The sequence below is a fragment of the Dipodomys merriami genome, unplaced genomic scaffold (genome assembly GCF_024711535.1).
Source record: "Dipodomys merriami isolate MVZ:Mamm:240054 unplaced genomic scaffold, mDipMer1.0.p SCAF_6, whole genome shotgun sequence".
NCBI lineage: Eukaryota > Metazoa > Chordata > Mammalia > Rodentia > Heteromyidae > Dipodomys > Dipodomys merriami.
Window position 1 is genome coordinate 6591799 of NW_027206179.1, and position 16730 is coordinate 6608528.

Consider the following 16730-nt stretch of genomic DNA (forward strand, 5'->3'; position numbering starts at 1 on the left):
AAATGTCCCCAAAGGCTACCAGCCTAAGGTGCTGTTAGGACACAGTGGAACCTTTAAGAGAAGCCTCATAAATGGATGTGATGTCATTAGGGTGTGCCCTGAAGTGGGGTATTGAGATCCCACCCCTTCCTGTCTCTCTCTCTTTCTCTCTCTGCTTCCTGGCTTCCAAGAGGTAAACAAGTCTCACTCTGCCACATGCTCTGTTCCTAATCTGTTGTGCCACCACAGGCCCAAAGCAATGGGGCCAAGTGACCACGGATCAAAACCTCTGAACTCACAAGCCAAAGTAACTCTTTCATTGTTATTGTTTTTCTTTTGTATAAGCTGATTGTCCCAAGCATTTTGTTCTGGTATTAGAAAGTTGTCCATCACACTGACAATTTGTATGTGGTTCCTTTAGCAAATATAATGATCTCAAGGCTCATCTACTTTGTAGCCTGCACCAGAATTCGGTTCCATTTTGGTGGCTGAATAATATTCCATTGGCTGGCTATATCACTTTTTTTCTTTTCTTTTTCTTTCCTTCCTTCCTTCCTTTCTTCCTTTCTTTCTTTCTTTCTTTCTTTCTCCTTTCCTTCCTTCCTTTCTTTCTTTCTTTCTTTTTCTTTTCTTTTTCTTTCCTTCCTTCCTTTCTTCCTTTCTTCCTTCCTTCCTTCTTTCCTTCCTTTCTTTCTTTCTTTCTTTCTTTCTTTCTTTCTTTCTTTCTTTCTTTCTTTCTTTCTTTCTTTCTTTCTTTCTTTCTTTCTTCCTTTCTTTCTGTGCCAGTCTTAGGGCTTGAACTCAGACATAGGTGCTGACCCTGAGATTTTTTGCTCTAACACTTGAGCCATAGCTCCACCTTTGGCTTTTTAGTGGTTAATTGGAGGTAAGAGTCTGACAGACTTTTCTGCTTGGGTGGGCTTTGAACCATGATCCTCAGATCTCAGTCTTCTGAGTAGCTAGGCTCACAAGCATGAGCCACTAGTGCTCAGCTCACTTTTTTCTTTGAATTGTTTCATCCACTGATATGTGCAGATTATTTCTACTTTTGAGATATTTCTATTAGAGCCGCTATGGACATGTGGGTATATATACTTGTTCAAGTCCTTGTTTTCAATTATTTTGGATATATGCCTAAGAGCAGAAAGGCTGAACTGTATGAGAATTCTGTTTACCGTTTTAAGTGTCAGTGATAGAACTCATGATCTTGCACGTACTAGATAACAGCTGAACCACTGAGTTGTATCCTCAGCCCTATGCTTCACTGTGTGTGTGTGTGTGTGTGTGTGTGTGTGTGTATGTGTGTGTGTGTGTACGTGTGTGTGTGCGTGCCAGTACTAGGGCTTGAACTCAGGGCCTGGGTGCTGTCTCTTAGCTTCTTTGCTTAAGGCTGGTGCTCTACCACTTGAGTCACACCTCTACTTTGGGCTTTTTTCATGATTATTTGGAGATGAGTCTTACAGACCTTTCTTCCCAAGCTGGCTTTTATCCTCCATCCTCACATCTCAGCCCCTTGAGTACCTAGGATTACAGGCATAAGCCATGGGTGCCTGACTTTGTTTCATTTTTCAAGAAACTACCAAATGTCTTCCACAGTGGGTGCACCAGCTAACATTTCTACCTGCAATATCCAAGGGTCTCCACTTCTCAATAGCCACCAGGTTGAGGATGGAATATGCCATACCACTGTGGTTTTCTTTTGCATTTCCCCGATGATGAATAGCATTGATTGGTATCCTTCTGCTGATATTTTCTTTCCATTTCAGTCCATTAATTTCCCATACCCACCCACTCACCCCTACCTCCATCCCAGCACATTGCTTTCCTCCTGCTCCTTGAAGTGACAACACGTTTCTGCCTCAGGACATTTGCACTGCCCTTTTCTCTTCCAAAAACACTTTCTCCTTCCAGTTACCTGCTTGGCTCTTAGCTCTGCCTCCTCTTTTTTTTTTTCTTGTTGGTTGTAGGGCTTGAACTCAGGGCCTGGGCACTGTCCCTGAGCCTCTTTCTGCTCAAAGCTAGCACTCTACCACTTGAACCACAATGCCAGTTTCAGTTTTTGAGTGGTTTATTGGAGATAAGAATCTCACAGGCTGTGTGTTAGTGGCTCTCACCTATAATCCTAGCTACTCAGCAGGTGGAGATCTGAGGATCATGGTTAAAAGCCAACTCAGGCAGAAAAAGTCTGTGAGACTCATCTCTAATTGACCACCAGAAAACCGGAAGTGGTGATATTGCTCAAGTGGTAGAGTGCTTGACTTGAGCTGGAATGCTAAAGGACAGCACCCAGGCCAGAGTTCAAGCCCCACCTCTGACAAAAAAAAAAAAAAAAAAAAAGAGTCTCCTGGGGACTTTTCTGCCTGGGCTAGCTTCAAACTGCGATCCTCAGATCTCAGCCTCCTGAGTAGTTAGGATTAGAGGTGTGAGCCACTGGCACCCAGCTCTACCTCCTCTTGATTTGCCCAGCTATGTTGCCATAGTCTGGCATAAAGTAAGTTTTCAATTAAGTGCCACTCCCTGTTCAAAGCTCTTCTATGCTCCACACTATCTGGGGAGAAATATGTACACATCCAACTACAGGGGATTTGACTAGTGTTCATCATGGCTGAGCACAGCGGGGACCTGGAACAACTTCAGGGTCAATCCAGGGAGTGTTTGGTCAGAACCTAAGTCAGGTACATCAGTCACCCTACACAGTTATCTGCCTGCAGGACACACACAAACACACACACACACACACACACACACACACACACACACACACACACACACACACACAGACTCTCAACCAAGAGTGTCACCAAACTCTCCAGACTCTCCATCCACTTCTCCTCAGCCTACAGTCTCATTCTCACCTGAGTCCTGAGCCTCCCCTGCCTACAATATCCTAAGTAATCTGTGCATGTGCGTGTGTATGTGCATATACGTGTATGTGTGTGTGCTGACACTGGAGCTTGAACTCAAGGCCTAGGCACTGTCCCTTAGCTTTTTAGCTTGAGGCTGCTACTCAACCACTTGAACCACAGCTCCATTTCCTGTTTTGAGGTGGCTAATTGGAGATCAGAATCTTATTAACTCTCCTGCCCAGGCTGGCTTCAAACTGCAATCCTCAGATCTCAATCTCATAAGTGGCTTGAATTACAGATGTGAGCCACTAGCACCTGGTTTCCAAGTGACTTCTTAATCCCCACACCACAACCAACATCAGTATATACCCCCTTAAAAAGGTTTTTTTGTATCAGGACTTGAATACCGGGCCTCATACTTGCCCATCTTGCCTGCCCAGCTGGCACTCTACCATTTGAATCATGCCACCAGCTCAAATTTTGGCTGTTTTATTTTTTGCTGTTGTTTTTGGAGATGGAGTCTAGTGAACTTTTCTGCCCCAGCTGGCTCAGAACCCTGATCCACCAGATCTCAGCCTCTTGAATAACTAGGATTTTAGGCATGAGACACCAATGCTCAGCTCAGACTTCGGTTCAGGAATTCTGTGTGCCTCTTCCATGTCCAATTGGGGTTGCTGAGTTTACATCAGAAAAAAACAAAAACAAAAACAAAGCCCTGAGCCATGATCAAGGTGAACCAAGGGGAGGAGCCTCCCCAGTTGCAGACTTCTGTGAAAGAAAGAGGATCCCTCTCTTGAGTCCATGTTGTCCTGCTGAAAGACACCCGCCACACACACACCATAATGCTAGGATCTTTTCCAGGCCCAGAGACACAAAAAGGAGCTGTGCAAGCCCTGCCCCAACCAGCACCCATTTTTCCCCAGAGCCAAACTTGACCTTTGAGAAAGAGACTTGAGCTGGTCTGGCTTTCACAGCTGGCCTTGATGTTGCTAGGCCTCTGGTTTGGCAGCGACAGCTGGGCCCCAGCCAATGTCCTCTGGCTGGATGTAAACAATTCCACTGGACGCCAACATCAGACAAGGCCACCGTGTGATTGGCAGGGAAAAGACAAAACAAGCTTTCTCCTACTCACTTCTGAGCACAGGCAAAACATGAATACAAAGGAGACAGAGCAGTCTCCTGCCCAACAGGAATGACTCATAACCTCCCTTTCACCAGCACAGCTTTAGTCCTGCTCTTTATTTTTGGCAGTATTGAGGTTTGAACTCACAGCCTTGCACTTGCTAGGCAGGCTCTCTACCACTTAAACTATTATCCCTACCTCTTAAGACACGCCCCCTGCCACTTGAGACACACCTCCACAGCTGAGACACGCCCCCCACCACTGAGACACGCCCTCCACTGCTCCTTCTGCTGGGAACGCCCCCACTGCTGAGACACACCCCTATTCTAAGACACGCCCCTACTACTGAGACACGCCCCCACCACCAGGATACTTTACCACTGGGACAAGCCCCTACCTCTGAGACACACCCACCACTACCGACCACGCCCCTAGCTCTGAGCCACGCCCCTAACACTGAACCACATACCTACAGTTGAATCACACTCCTAGGACCCGCCACCAGTGATCCGTGGCCCGGCTACTAAGCCATTGACCCCACCGCTGAGACACTCGCCAGCTACTGAGACAGCCCCTATCACTGAGCCCTCACCACTGAGACAAGCCCCCTGCTTAGAAACCTACCCGAGACACAACCCTATTACTGAAACACACCCCCAAATACTGGAGCTTTCTGTTTAATACTCCAGCTTTCTTTTGCTTTAGGCATTTTTCTTTTTTTTTTCTTCCTTTTTTTCTTTTTCTGCCAGTACTGAGGCTTGAACTCAGAGTTTAGACACTGTCTCTGAGCTTCTTTTTTTGCTCAAGGCTAGCACTCTACCACTTGAGCCACAGTGCCACTTCTGGCTTTTTCTGTGTATGTGGGACTAAGGAATCAAACCCAGAGCTTCATGCATGCTAGGCAAGCACTCTACCACTAAGCCACATGGCCCAGCCTCCTAGGCATTTTTCAAATTGGGGGGGGGGGCTCACATTTATATTTGTGCCATTCTGGACCACCATCCTCTTGCTTAAGTGTATGTGATGAGGGCTGGGAAGGTGGCTCAGTGGTAGAGTGCATGCCTCCCATGCATGAGGCCCTGGATTCGATTCCTTTGCACCACATAAACAGAAAAAGCCGCAAGTGGTGCTGTGGCTCAAGTGGTATAGTGCTAGCCTTGAGCTGAAGAGCTGAGGGACAGTTCCCCAGGCCCAGAGTTCAAGCCCCATGACAGACAAAAAAAAAGTTTATGTGATGTCATGGATGTGTCACTAAATCCAGCTTTTTGTTGGTTCAGATGAGATGTCTTGGACTTTATACCCAGTCTGGCCTTGAATCATGATCTTCCCAATCTCTGCCCCCTAGGTCTCGGAGATTACAGTTATAAACCCATCTCCCAGTGCTTTCTATCAGTCCCTTGCTTTCCACACTGAGATGCCCAGTGGAACCACTAATTAGTCTGAATTAGCTCAACCTCATACATGCTCCTGCTGCCAGGTTCAAGAGTCATAAGCTTCTCTTCATCCTGACAGGTAGGTTTCTGACCCTGTTCCTGTTGGCATGGAGAAGGAAGCTGGCGCCCACCAGAGTTCAGTTACTTTACTCCCCGGTTACCTGACTAAGGAAGCTCACGGTTCAGATTCTCCTAGCAACTATTTCAGAGTCTCCTCAACTTTCAGCTATTTCAGGTTGCAAAATGATCAAAACAACAGCAAGAAGAAGCGTGTACACTTCAAAAAGGTCTTTTATTTGGCGGGTAGTGGTGGCTCAGGCCTGTAATCCTAGCCACTGGAGTAGCAGAGATTTGTAAGGATCAAACCCAGTCCTCCTCTGGGTTCCCATGAACACCCCTGACACACACACACAAACACACACACACACGAAAAAGTTGTGCACCCTGGCCTAGGCCTATAAATCCTAGCTACTCAGGAAGCTGAGATCGGAGATTCAAAGCCAGCCGGTGAGATTCTTATCTCCAATTAAGCAGCAAAAAAGCTAGAAATGTAGCTAGGCGCTGGTGGTGGTGGTGGCTCCCATCTGTAATCCCAGCTACTCTGGAGGCTGATATCTGAGCCTTGTGGTTTGAAGCCAGCCCAGGCAGGAAAGTCCAGGAGACTCTTACTATCCAATTAATCACAGGGGGGGAAAAGCCAGAAATGGGACTGTGGCTCAAGTGGTAGAGCACCAGCCTTGAGCATAAAGAGGCTCAGGGACAGCCCCCAGGCCCAGGACGGACACACACACACACACACACACACACACACACACACGTCCCCAGCGGTCCCCAGCTCAGTCCCCGGTCCCATCCCCTCGCAGGTGGCCCCATGGCCATGCTGGGCCCCGACGGCCGTCGGCTGTGCGCGGCGGACCCGGCGACGCTGCGGGACTACCTCAAGGCCTCGCACTTCTCGCTGGCGCTCGACCCGCGTCTGCACCAGGATGCCAGGCGCTCCAAGGCGCACGCGGACTTCCCGGCCTACCCGGTCACCGCGGCGGCGCCGCCGGACCGGCCGCCGTCGCCCTCGCAGCTCTTCCACTACAACCGGCGCTGGAAGGACGACGGGTACTTGCCCGAGATGCGCCGCGCGTTCGCCTTGACCAGCGCGCCGCCGGGGGACACGCCGGAGCAGCGGCGGGAGCGCGCGCGGACCCTGCAGGCCAGCCACCTGCCCCTGCACGCGGGCGCGCACGCCGGCATCGGCCTGTCCCTGGCGCACGCCGCCTACGGCTGGCACGGGATGCCGCCGCTCGCTGCCCGGGAGCAGATCCGGGGCGCGCGCCTCATCTTCGACCGAGACTCGGTGCCAGCCGGCGACAAGGACAAACTGGGCATCCCGCACACCACGCACAAAGCGCACTTCCAGCCCTACTCCGAGGACCCGCCGCCCCGCGCGCCCTCCTACCACCTGGGTGAGCGCACCCCAGGGACGCCTGCGAGGAGTTGGGGGAGGGTGCTCCAGTCCCAGATCCCAAATATCCGAGTTTTTTTTGGGGGGGGGGTTTCCTCCTTTTTTCTTTTGCAGAAGCAAAACACACTCCCAACTCCCCTCCTCCCGGGGACGTGTAGCAAAGTATGGAAACAGGAGGGGTGTGATGGCTCACACCTGTAATCTCAGCTACTCAGGAGACTGAGATCTAAGGTCCCCCAGTTCAAGGCCAGACCAAGCAGGAAAATCCGACTCCTAACTCCAGCTTATGTTGGTGTTTTTCAGTTTGGCCCTAAGTCTAGACTGATCAACTCAAATCCCTTTCCTCGGGGAATCAAATTCCATTCCTTCAATCCTTTATTGGTGTTGGTCGGTGGTGGGGATTGATCTCAGGGCCTAGGCCCTGCCTCTGAGCTCTTTTGCTTAAGGCTAGCACTCTGTCACTTTGAGCCACAGCGCCACTTCTAGTTTTCTGGTGGTCAAGTCTCCTGGACTTTCCTACTAGGGCTGGCTTCAAACCACAATCCTCAGATCTCAGCTTCCTGAGTAGCCAGGTTGACAGGCAAGAGCCACCAGCACCTGTTTTCATTCAGTCCTTCCTCTCCTCCCCACCCACTTCAATCTTCAGGGGGTCCCAACCCTCTCCGGTGGAACTACAAGGGCCCCATAGAGACCTCCAACTCAAGACAGTTCAGGGCCCTTCCAGGCCCACCTGCTCCCATGTATAAGAGGGTAAGTAGGGGCTGCCGCAGTGGCCTCTTGGGGGGGAGGGGGCAAGGTAAGCCAGGCTTGCTGGGTGAGTGTGGTTTTGCAATCCCTCTGTACCCACAGGCCTCCTCCTCTGTGCAACTGGGAGACCGCAATATTAACTATACCCACATGCATTCAGACCTGAAGCAGATGCACACGCCCCAGGAGCTGTCCCCAGACAGGTACAAAGGGACAACTGGCTTTCAGTAGTAGTTGCTTAGAGTTCTCAGAAGCCAATACTGTGTGTGTGTTTATGTACATGTGCGTGCACGCACACGCACATGCATGCTGAGGCCTAAACTCAGGGTCTGGGAGCTGTCCCTGAGTTTTTTCAATCAAGGCTGGTGCTCTACCACTTGAAGTACAGCTCTACTTCTGGCTTTATGCTGGTTAATTGGAGATCAGAATCTCACAGACTTTCTTGCCCAGACTGACTTTGAACCTGGATCCTCAGATCTCAACCTCCTGAGTAGCTAGGATTACAGGCATGAGCCACCAACACCCAACAGGAACCAATACTCTTATCTTTGAAGTTTCCATCCCCTGGCAGGGAAATCACACTAACCCTGTCAAATTGCCCACAGTAGCCACCCCTGACTGGGCCATTCTGTTCTTGTCCCCTTTCCTGAGAGTTGCAAGGAACCACAACTGATCTTCTTTCTCTTACCCAAGGTACGACAAAGCCCAGGCTTCAGCCCAGCTCTTCCAAGCAAACATTAATCCTGGAGATGGACACTTTTACCACAGGACAACTATGAATGATCATTTCTATCCCCGGGAGCCAGGTGGGAGATTGCTGGGATGTCTGCCCTGTCCCTGACTCCTTGGACAGCTCCTTGAAAATTACTTAACATCTACTCTGCCATTGGCAGAGCCTTTTACTTCCTCCCACGATGAGACTCCGGATTCCCACATTTTGAAAGGAAATTGGCAGCCCGGCCCAGGCAACCTTGATACTTCTATGCAGTATTTCTTCGGCCAGGTCAGCAAGAAGGGGAACAAATTTCCCTCAGGGAAAGAGGTATCCAAGGTAGAGTAAATAGCAAGTACAAAGGTCCTGAGGTGGGCGTGAGCTCATAAGGGAGAATATCCTGAATCCATTTGAGTGATGGAGGATGAGTACAACCTGCCAGCCTCAGTGACTCGGTCTGTAAAATGAGACCGCAGGCTCCATTCCCAGCACCAGGGAGCTGTCCAAGGTCACACAGGACTCACCACCACCCTTCCAATGGGCTGGGGCCATGGGAGCTTCCCAGATCTCCGTCCTGTGATCCTTACAGACCCCGCCTGCAACCCAGCCACCCAGCCGCCACTTACCTCTAGAGAAACAGAAGGATCACGTGGCCCTAGGAGACACAAAGCTGCTCAGAGAATTCTTCCACACTACCACGCGCTCAACCTACGGCCACTTAGAACCCCAGCCTACACAGATTGCCCCCAGCCTTCATTTGTTGCCCAGCACACTGCCACTGGGCACGGGCGGTGAGCATGGTCCGGCCCCAACCCGGAAAGCCCAGCCCCTGCCTAGAAACCGCGCCCCTCAGGCTCTGACCACGCCCATGTGGATCTGGCCACGCCCCTGACCGTGCTGCTGACTGCCCTGGCCACACCTCCTCTGGCCCCAGCCTCCCGGATTGACTCCCACTCTGAATTGTCCAAGATCCCAATGCCACCCTGGAACCCTGCACCTACCTTCACATGGCCACTCCCACTTAGGCCAGCCATACTCCCGCCCCTTTCTCTATCCACCTTTACCCAATCCTAACCCCTCCTCGTCTGCCAAGTACCGGCTCCGCCCCCACAAGCTGGTTGGTCCCCCGCCCTTACGAAGTGGCTGGCTCCACCCCATGAGCTATTTGGCCCCGCCCCTTAACTCCTCTGGGCTAGCCCCGCCCCACTCCATCCTAACCATCCTTCAATTCTCAGACACCCTCAAGTCTTTCACATCCCCTGTCCTCCCCATCTCTCTTCTTGCCCCTCAACTCGGCAACCCCAATCCAAATCTCCAGAATTACAGTTTTCAACGGAGAACCAGAGTTCTTTTAAGCCTCATGGAGTAGCCCCAGCCGCCATGATGCAAGATTTGCTATGGCGGGTAAGAGGAGGGAAAAGGATCAATTACCAGGCCACAGCCCCCCCGCTTCCACCCCCAAATCAAGACGATTAAACTGAATTCGTGCCAAATCCCTTAGGGTCAACCCAAGTGCTGGAGGTACTCCTGGGAGACCCTCAGTCTCTGTCAAGCCAGACTGGAACCCCTCTAACCCACTCCCCAATCACCAGGCAAAGTTGGGTGGGCCTCTGCTCTTTTCTTTATGTCCTCAGGGTGGTCTGGAAATCATTGGATGGCTAGAGTGGATCGGCCATCCCCCAGGCAACCCCACCCCCACTGTCACCCCACTTCTGCAGTGCAAATACAGCCACCTGGAGCCCCCGCTGGGTGATCAACGCTTCTTGTCAACCACCTACAAAGATGAATTTCCTTTCAAGTACAATGGTCCACTGGTGCTGAAACCGAATGTTACAAATGAGAGCCATTTGCCCCTAGGTTCCCCTAAATGGTGGGGCTGCTGGGGCAGGAAGGTAGACCCTCGGGCCCCCCAGATCTCTATGAACCCATGTCCCAGTCTGCAATAAATAATCTCCTTGACAGAAGGCCTCTTGTCAGTCTTGGTTTGGTCATCTGTAAAATGGAGAGAAGTAAGCCAAATGCTGGTGTCTCCAGCCTATCATCCTAGCTACTCAAGAGGATGAGATCTGAGAATCATAGTTTGAAGCCAGCCTGGGCAGGGAAGTCTGTGAGACTATCTCCAGCTAGTCAGCAAAAAGCCAGAAGTAAAAGTGTAGCTCAAGTGGTAGAGCACCAGCCTTGAGTGGAAAAAGCTAAGGGACAGGGTCTAGGCCAAAATAAAGGACCAAAATAGTAACTAGGTTGTTATAACTGATTAGAAGCTGAATCGCACTCATCAGTGTCCAGATAAATGAAGACAAGAGAAGCAGGGTACTAGTGGCTCTTGCCTAAAATCCTAGCTACTTAGGAGGTGGAGGTCTAATAATCCCAATTTGAAGCCAGCTCAGGCAGTAAAATCAATGAGATTCTTATCTCCAACTAACTACCAGAAAAACCAGAAGTGGAGCTGTGGCTCTAAGTGGTGGAGTGCTAGCCTTGGGCAAAAAAAGTTCTGGAGGGCAGCACCCAGACCCTGAATTCAAGCCCTACAACCGACCCCCCCCCCAAAAAAAGAGGACAAGAGGAGACTGGGGGTGGGGTGAGAAGACTAGCACTCTACCACTTGAGTCAGAGCTCTACTTCTGACTTTGTTTTAAATGTTTAATTGCATATCAGAGTAACACAGACTTTCCTGCCCAGGCTGGCTTCAGACACAGATCCTCAGAGCTCAGCCTCCTGAGTGACTGAGATGACATGAGTGAGCTACCAGTGCCAGGCTTGAGTTTTGGCAACTCTTATCTCCAAGGTGGGAGGATTGGACGTAGAGAGGGAGGCGTGATTGGCCAGCAGCAGAAGGGTTTGTATTCCTTTCTGTGTAGCAGCCTGTCCTTGTGTCTATCTTGGGTCAGATATGGTCACAGAATGGCCTTGTCTGATTGCTGTTTATATTCTATAAACATTGTTTATGTTTAGTAGAGAACCTCAAGGCCCAGCTACCAGCAGTTGGTGGGCTGGTTTGTGCATCTCTCCTGTGCTTCCAGGTAAAGTTAATCCAGAACCCTCACTAGTTATGGCTGTTCCAGGCAAGACAGGCACCTGGAGCTCTCCCAGAGACAATACAATCCATCACCTGGGGGGGGGGAGCTTAAAAGGAGGGAGGAGGAATGTGGGGGGCAGAGGAACAGTGGACTATCTTATTCCTATACCCTATGTCTGCTCCTTGTGTGTGAAAATTGTGTGTGTGTGTGTGTGTATGGTGTCCTAGAAATAGTATACCTTTTTTTTTAAGGGAGAAATGCTGCATTAAGCAAAAATGGACAAAATAACTAATTCAGGTCAGGAGCTGGTGGCTCATACTTGTAATCCTAGATACTCAGGAAGCTGAGGTCTGAGGATTGTGGTTCAAAGCAAGCCAGCCTGGGCAGGAAAGTCTGTGAGAATCTTATCTCCAATTCACCACAGAAAAAATGGAAGTGGTGCTGTGGCTCAAAGCAGTAGGGCACTAGCCTTGCTTAGAAAAGGTCAGGACAGCACCCAGGCCCAGACTTCAAGCCCCAGGTTTAACCAAAATAAAAATGATTTGACTCACCTTGCATGCATGAGGCTCTGGGTTCGATTCCTCAGCATCACATAAGCAAAAAGAAAAAAGCAGGAAGTGGCACTGTGGCTCAAGTGGTAGAGCGCTAGCCTTGAGCTGAAGAGCTGAGGGACAGCGCCCAGGCCCAAAGTTCAAGCCCCACGACCAGACCCAAAAATAAATAAATAAATAAAAATGATTTGACTCTGCTTTTATGTGCATAAACTCTTACATGCCTATTTATACAAGTAGCTGTATTTGTGCATGTGTGTACACATGTGTGTGTGTTCATGCCTGTATTAGGGCTTGAACTTAGGGCCTGGCCTCTGTCCCTTAGTTTTTTCCCTTAAAGCTGGTGCTCTACCATTTGAGCCACACATCCCCGTCCAGCTTTTTGGTGATTCGTTGGAAATTCGAGTCTGAGGGACTGGCTGAACCTAGACTCCTTAGATCTCAGCCTCCTGTGTAGCTATGACTACAAGTGTGAGTCACCGGGGGCCGCCAGGCACATTAACAAAGGGACATAGACCTGAGTGCAAAACAGAGCTAGAGACAAAAAGGGAGAGACCAAAGAGACCTGGGAAGAGAGAAGGCAAATGGGACAGCGACGGACGATGGCAGGGACAGACCCGGGGACAGCGATGGCGAGGCAGGCAGGACCACAGAGGGGTTGAGAGAGGCCCCGATGACGCTCGGCGAGCTGGGACCCAGTTGGCGCGGGCGCGGCCCCAGCGCAGACAAAGGCGCGGGCGCGCTGCCAGGGTGGCCCGGCCGGGACAAAGGCTGGCCCGGGGGGGCGGGGGCAGCGATGGCGCCGTCCGCGGCGGGCGCACGGGCGGACTACAAGTCCCAGCAGCTCCCGCTGCGGCCCTCGGCCGGCCCCTCTCGCTCCCCGGGAGCGCCTGGCGGGGCCGCTGGGCCGAGGGGGCCGCCGGCGGGGCTGGCTGGCGGGCGGGCGGGCGGGCGGGGTGGGAGGGGGGCTTCCTGCGGGATCGTGGAGGGGGGGCGCCGGCGGCTGGCGCGGCGGGCCGGGCAGGGGCGAGGGGCGCCGGGTGAGTGTCCCCGCGATCGGGCCGGAGCCGGGGCTGGGGGACAAGATCGGGGGCCGGGGGAGGGGGTGTCCCCAAAGCGGGGCGCACGGCCTGGGGCGACCTCTATTCGCCCCTCGCTCGCGCACGCGCGCGCGCTCTGGAGCGAGTGGGGTCGTGGGCGCGGTGGCCGGGATGGGGTGGGGGAGGTCCTGTGGCCCCTTGGCCTAACGCCCCCATCCTGCTTCTGGGGGGCTGCTGTGGGTGAGTGGGGGACCCGCTAAGCTACGAGCTAGCAATCGGGAAGGGCTGGAGCGCCTGGTAGCTTTGGGGTCCACAGCTCAGGATGCCCACCTTCCTAGGAGGCCATCCAAGGTCCCCTTTCGTGCGAACCCAAAAAGGATCCGGTTATTGTTCTCTCCAGCTTGGGGTGGGGGATTAAAGAGGGCTTTTTCCCCCCCTCGCTTAGAAGGATCCCCTTCCAAGATCTCAGGAAAAGGGCCAGCTATTCATCTATTGTTTTCCTCTTTAGCATGGAGGGTGGTGGTTAGAGATCTAGAAGCCCCTTTCTAATTGGTGAATTACAGAGTCCACCTGCCCACCCCCAAGTCAGTGGGGGGAACCCCATGCTGTGCCCAGCTGCTTCCCCTGGAGGCAATCTAGGGTTCCCCTGCCCCCCAGGAACTCTGGAGAGAGCTCTAGCTATTGTTTCCTTCAGCCTCCAGCTATGGAGTCTTGTTGAGGCCATCCAGGAGCTCAACCCCTTTGGTATGCCCACTCCTCCTCACGATGAAGCTGTGGCGGTACACCCCCTTCCCAGAAGAGGATCAGAGGTCCCTGCTCCCCTCCCCACCCCCAGAAAGAATCCAGCTAAGATCTCTCCCCAAGTCATCTTGATCACTCTGTTTCTAGAAAAGGTTCAGCTATGCTGTTCTATCTCCCCACTTGTCTCCCCACCACTGCTCCCAGCAAGTCGGGTACTGGATCAGGTTTAGGATCTTTCCCTCTGTTGAAGAGTGTGCTAACACAGCCTCCATACCCTGCTTCTTGAGATCAAGATTCCCCCTGCCCCCCACTTTCCCAGGAAATGCCCTCTCTAGGGATTCTAGCAACCCCCAGTGTTCCACCTTTATCTTGTAGCTTAGGGAATAGGCCTAGCTGAAAGATCTAGAATTCAGTCATCTCCCCCTCAGGAGGGAGGGCAGGGGGGTCCCTGTCCATCCTTCCCACAATGACACAGATATCATCTTCCTCTCCCCGACTCTGTAAATTCCTGAGGCCAGGATACCACTTGTGTAGAAACCAAGCCACAAGCACCCCGCCCTGGGCTGCCCTCAAAGTTCCCCCAAATCTTCCACTTCCAGACATGGGCCCAGGAACACAGGACCTTGAGATACCTGCCTTCTTCTCCAGGAGAGATCCCAGAGTCATGAGGGTCAGAGCTTAAGTGAGACTTTCTCTTCCCAGGTTTCCAACTAGAAGAACACAGGATGGACAGAGGGGCTCAACCATGGAATTGGGCATCAGAGACTTCTAATTCCCGGGCCAGAGGCTGCTGTTCAGGTTGGGGGCTGAGAGGGGAGAGGGTCTCCACCATGCTCCATCATGACTCCTCCCCCCTTTTCAGTGTGGCCAAAGACCTCTTATGATGAGAGAAACGAAAGATGTGTGTATGTGTGTGTCCAGCAGTGAATGGTATGTGTGTGTGTGTGTGTGTGTGTGTGTGTGTGTGTGTGTGTATGACACAGTGGGGTTCCTTCTCCCATCCCTGCTAGACTCCAGGAGACTCCCTGTTCCCCAGAACCTTTTCCCCCACATTCCCCTAACCACTCTTTGCCCCCCCTTTTTTTGTAGATCCTGTCCCTGAAACATCCAGCAGTTCCACCGGGGCCATGAGACGTTCAGTCTTGGTCAGGAACCCTGGCCACAAGGGGCTGAACCCCAAACCTGAAGATGTGGATCGTATTTCTGAAGCCCCAGAGCCGGATCCTGAAGACCTAAATACTGTCTCAGAAGACGTGGACCCCAGCTTTGAAGATCGAGGGTCCATCTCTGAGGATCTAGACGGGGAGGTGAAAGGTTCCGGCTGTGTCTTGGGGAACCAAGACTCAGGTCCTCCAGATCTGGACCCCGCTTCTTCGAGTGATGACCTGGATCCAGACGTCATTGGCCCTGTGCCTCTGGTTCTCGACCCCAACAGCGAGACCCTCAGCCCCGCCGCTCCAGACGTGAACCCCCTTTCTTCCAATCTCCATGCCACCCCGCAGGCCCTGCCCACCAGCCCCGCTGCCGTGCGCCCAGCCCCAGCCAGCCCACCCCGGCCCTTCTCCTGCCCGGATTGCGGGCGAGCCTTCCGCCGCAGCTCCGGCCTCAGCCAGCACCGTCGCACCCACAGCGGTGAGAAGCCCTACCGCTGTCCCGATTGTGGCAAATCCTTCAGCCACGGTGCCACGCTGGCCCAGCACCGTGGCATCCACACCGGGGCGCGGCCTTACCAGTGCGCAGCCTGTGGGAAAGCTTTCGGCTGGCGCTCCACGCTCCTGAAACACCGCAGCAGCCACAGCGGCGAGAAGCCACACCACTGCCCCGTGTGCGGCAAAGCTTTCGGCCACGGATCGCTGCTGGCCCAGCACCTGCGCACGCACGGGGGTCCACGGCCCCACAAGTGTCCGGTGTGTGCCAAGGGCTTCGGCCAGGGCTCGGCGCTGCTGAAGCATCTGCGCACCCACACGGGCGAGCGGCCCTACCCGTGCCCGCAGTGTGGCAAGGCGTTCGGGCAGAGCTCGGCTTTGCTGCAGCACCAGCGCACCCACACGTCCGAGCGGCCCTACCGCTGCCCCCATTGTGGCAAAGCCTTCGGCCAGAGCTCCAACCTCCAACACCACCTCCGGATCCACACGGGCGAGCGGCCCTACGCCTGTCCCCACTGCTCCAAGGCCTTCGGGCAGAGCTCGGCGCTGCTCCAACACCTGCACGTGCACTCCGGAGAGCGCCCCTACCGCTGTCAGCTTTGTGGCAAAGCGTTCGGCCAAGCCTCCAGCCTCACCAAGCACAAGCGGGTCCACGAAGGGGCGGCGGCTGCGGCTGCGGCGGCTGCCACTGCAGCCGGGCTAGGCCTGGGGCCTGGCTTGAGTCCTGCATCCATGATGAGACCCGGACAGGTCTCCTTCCTAGGTCCTGATGATGTCTCAGTGCTCCACTCAGGCCTAGACCTCAGCTCTGGGTCCACCTCCACCCGCACCACCTCTGATCCTGCCGTCGCGCTGGATCCTTTCCCCAAGCCCAGCTCCCAAGTCCTCTCTGGCTCTCCATCTACCCCCAGCCCAGATCCTGCTGAGTCTTTTGACCCTAAGCTTGGTCACAATGTTGATCCCGATGTTGTGCCCAGCCCTGATCACCAGTCTGATCCCAGACCTGATTCTGATCCTGACCCCAACCTTGACCTCTGCTCTCCCACCCATGACACTGCCAGCCCAGCCCTCCCTGCCAGTGAGGGCCCAGAGTGGGTAAAGGAGCAGGGGGCACTGCTGGCGCCCGATGGTTGAAGGGGACGTGGCATCATGGTGTCCTGGGGAAGGTTGTCTGTCGTGCACTTAGTAAAATTCTTCCACTGCCTCCTGGTTCTGTGTTGTGATTGGCCTTGAGTGCTTTCTTTCTCCTGGGATGCCCCATGCAGCTTCCAGAGATAGCGAGGTGTGGCTAGGGCCCACTGGACCTCTGGAGCCCCACCCTCTGGGCTTCCTAACTTCCTTACAAAGCTTTACACTGCTCCAAACCAATGGTACCACTCACTCCCCCACTTCTGGCCACTCCAGTCTGCAGGAGGCTGGGTCTGCAGCTGACTAAAAAC

General features: G+C 53.3%; 2 protein-coding genes across 9 annotated transcripts; both read left to right on the forward strand.

Moving 5' to 3' along the window:
* Positions 1-172: 172 nt before the first annotated feature.
* Positions 173-10248, forward strand: Saxo5 (stabilizer of axonemal microtubules 5). 6 transcript variants are annotated; one of them, XM_070002353.1, is made up of 10 exons: positions 173-286; positions 5461-5888; positions 6245-6838; positions 7484-7587; positions 7687-7787; positions 8278-8390; positions 8478-8587; positions 8886-9087; positions 9615-9700; positions 10015-10248. In XM_070002353.1, exons 3-10 carry the CDS (start codon positions 6253-6255, stop codon positions 10240-10242), a joined length of 1530 nt encoding a protein of 509 aa, XP_069858454.1. In that variant the 5' UTR covers positions 173-286; positions 5461-5888; positions 6245-6252; the 3' UTR covers positions 10243-10248. The 6 variants fall into 6 exon arrangements, with proteins under 6 accessions (XP_069858454.1, XP_069858456.1, XP_069858459.1 ...); XM_070002355.1 differs by having other exon boundaries at positions 5461-5616; XM_070002358.1 differs by lacking the exon at positions 9615-9700 and having other exon boundaries at positions 10015-10131.
* A 2136-nt stretch (positions 10249-12384) lies between these two features.
* On the forward strand, positions 12385-16495 carry Znf358 (zinc finger protein 358). Of its 3 annotated transcripts, none has more exons than XM_070002352.1 (3): positions 12385-12501; positions 14348-14443; positions 14735-16495. In XM_070002352.1, the coding sequence occupies exons 2-3, from the start codon at positions 14371-14373 to the stop codon at positions 16423-16425; spliced, it is 1764 nt and encodes a 587-aa protein (XP_069858453.1). In that variant the 5' UTR covers positions 12385-12501; positions 14348-14370; the 3' UTR covers positions 16426-16495. The 3 variants fall into 3 exon arrangements, with proteins under 3 accessions (XP_069858453.1, XP_069858452.1, XP_069858451.1); XM_070002351.1 differs by lacking the exon at positions 12385-12501 and adding an exon at positions 12841-12904; XM_070002350.1 differs by lacking the exon at positions 12385-12501 and adding an exon at positions 13492-13648.
* Positions 16496-16730: the final 235 nt, after the last annotated feature.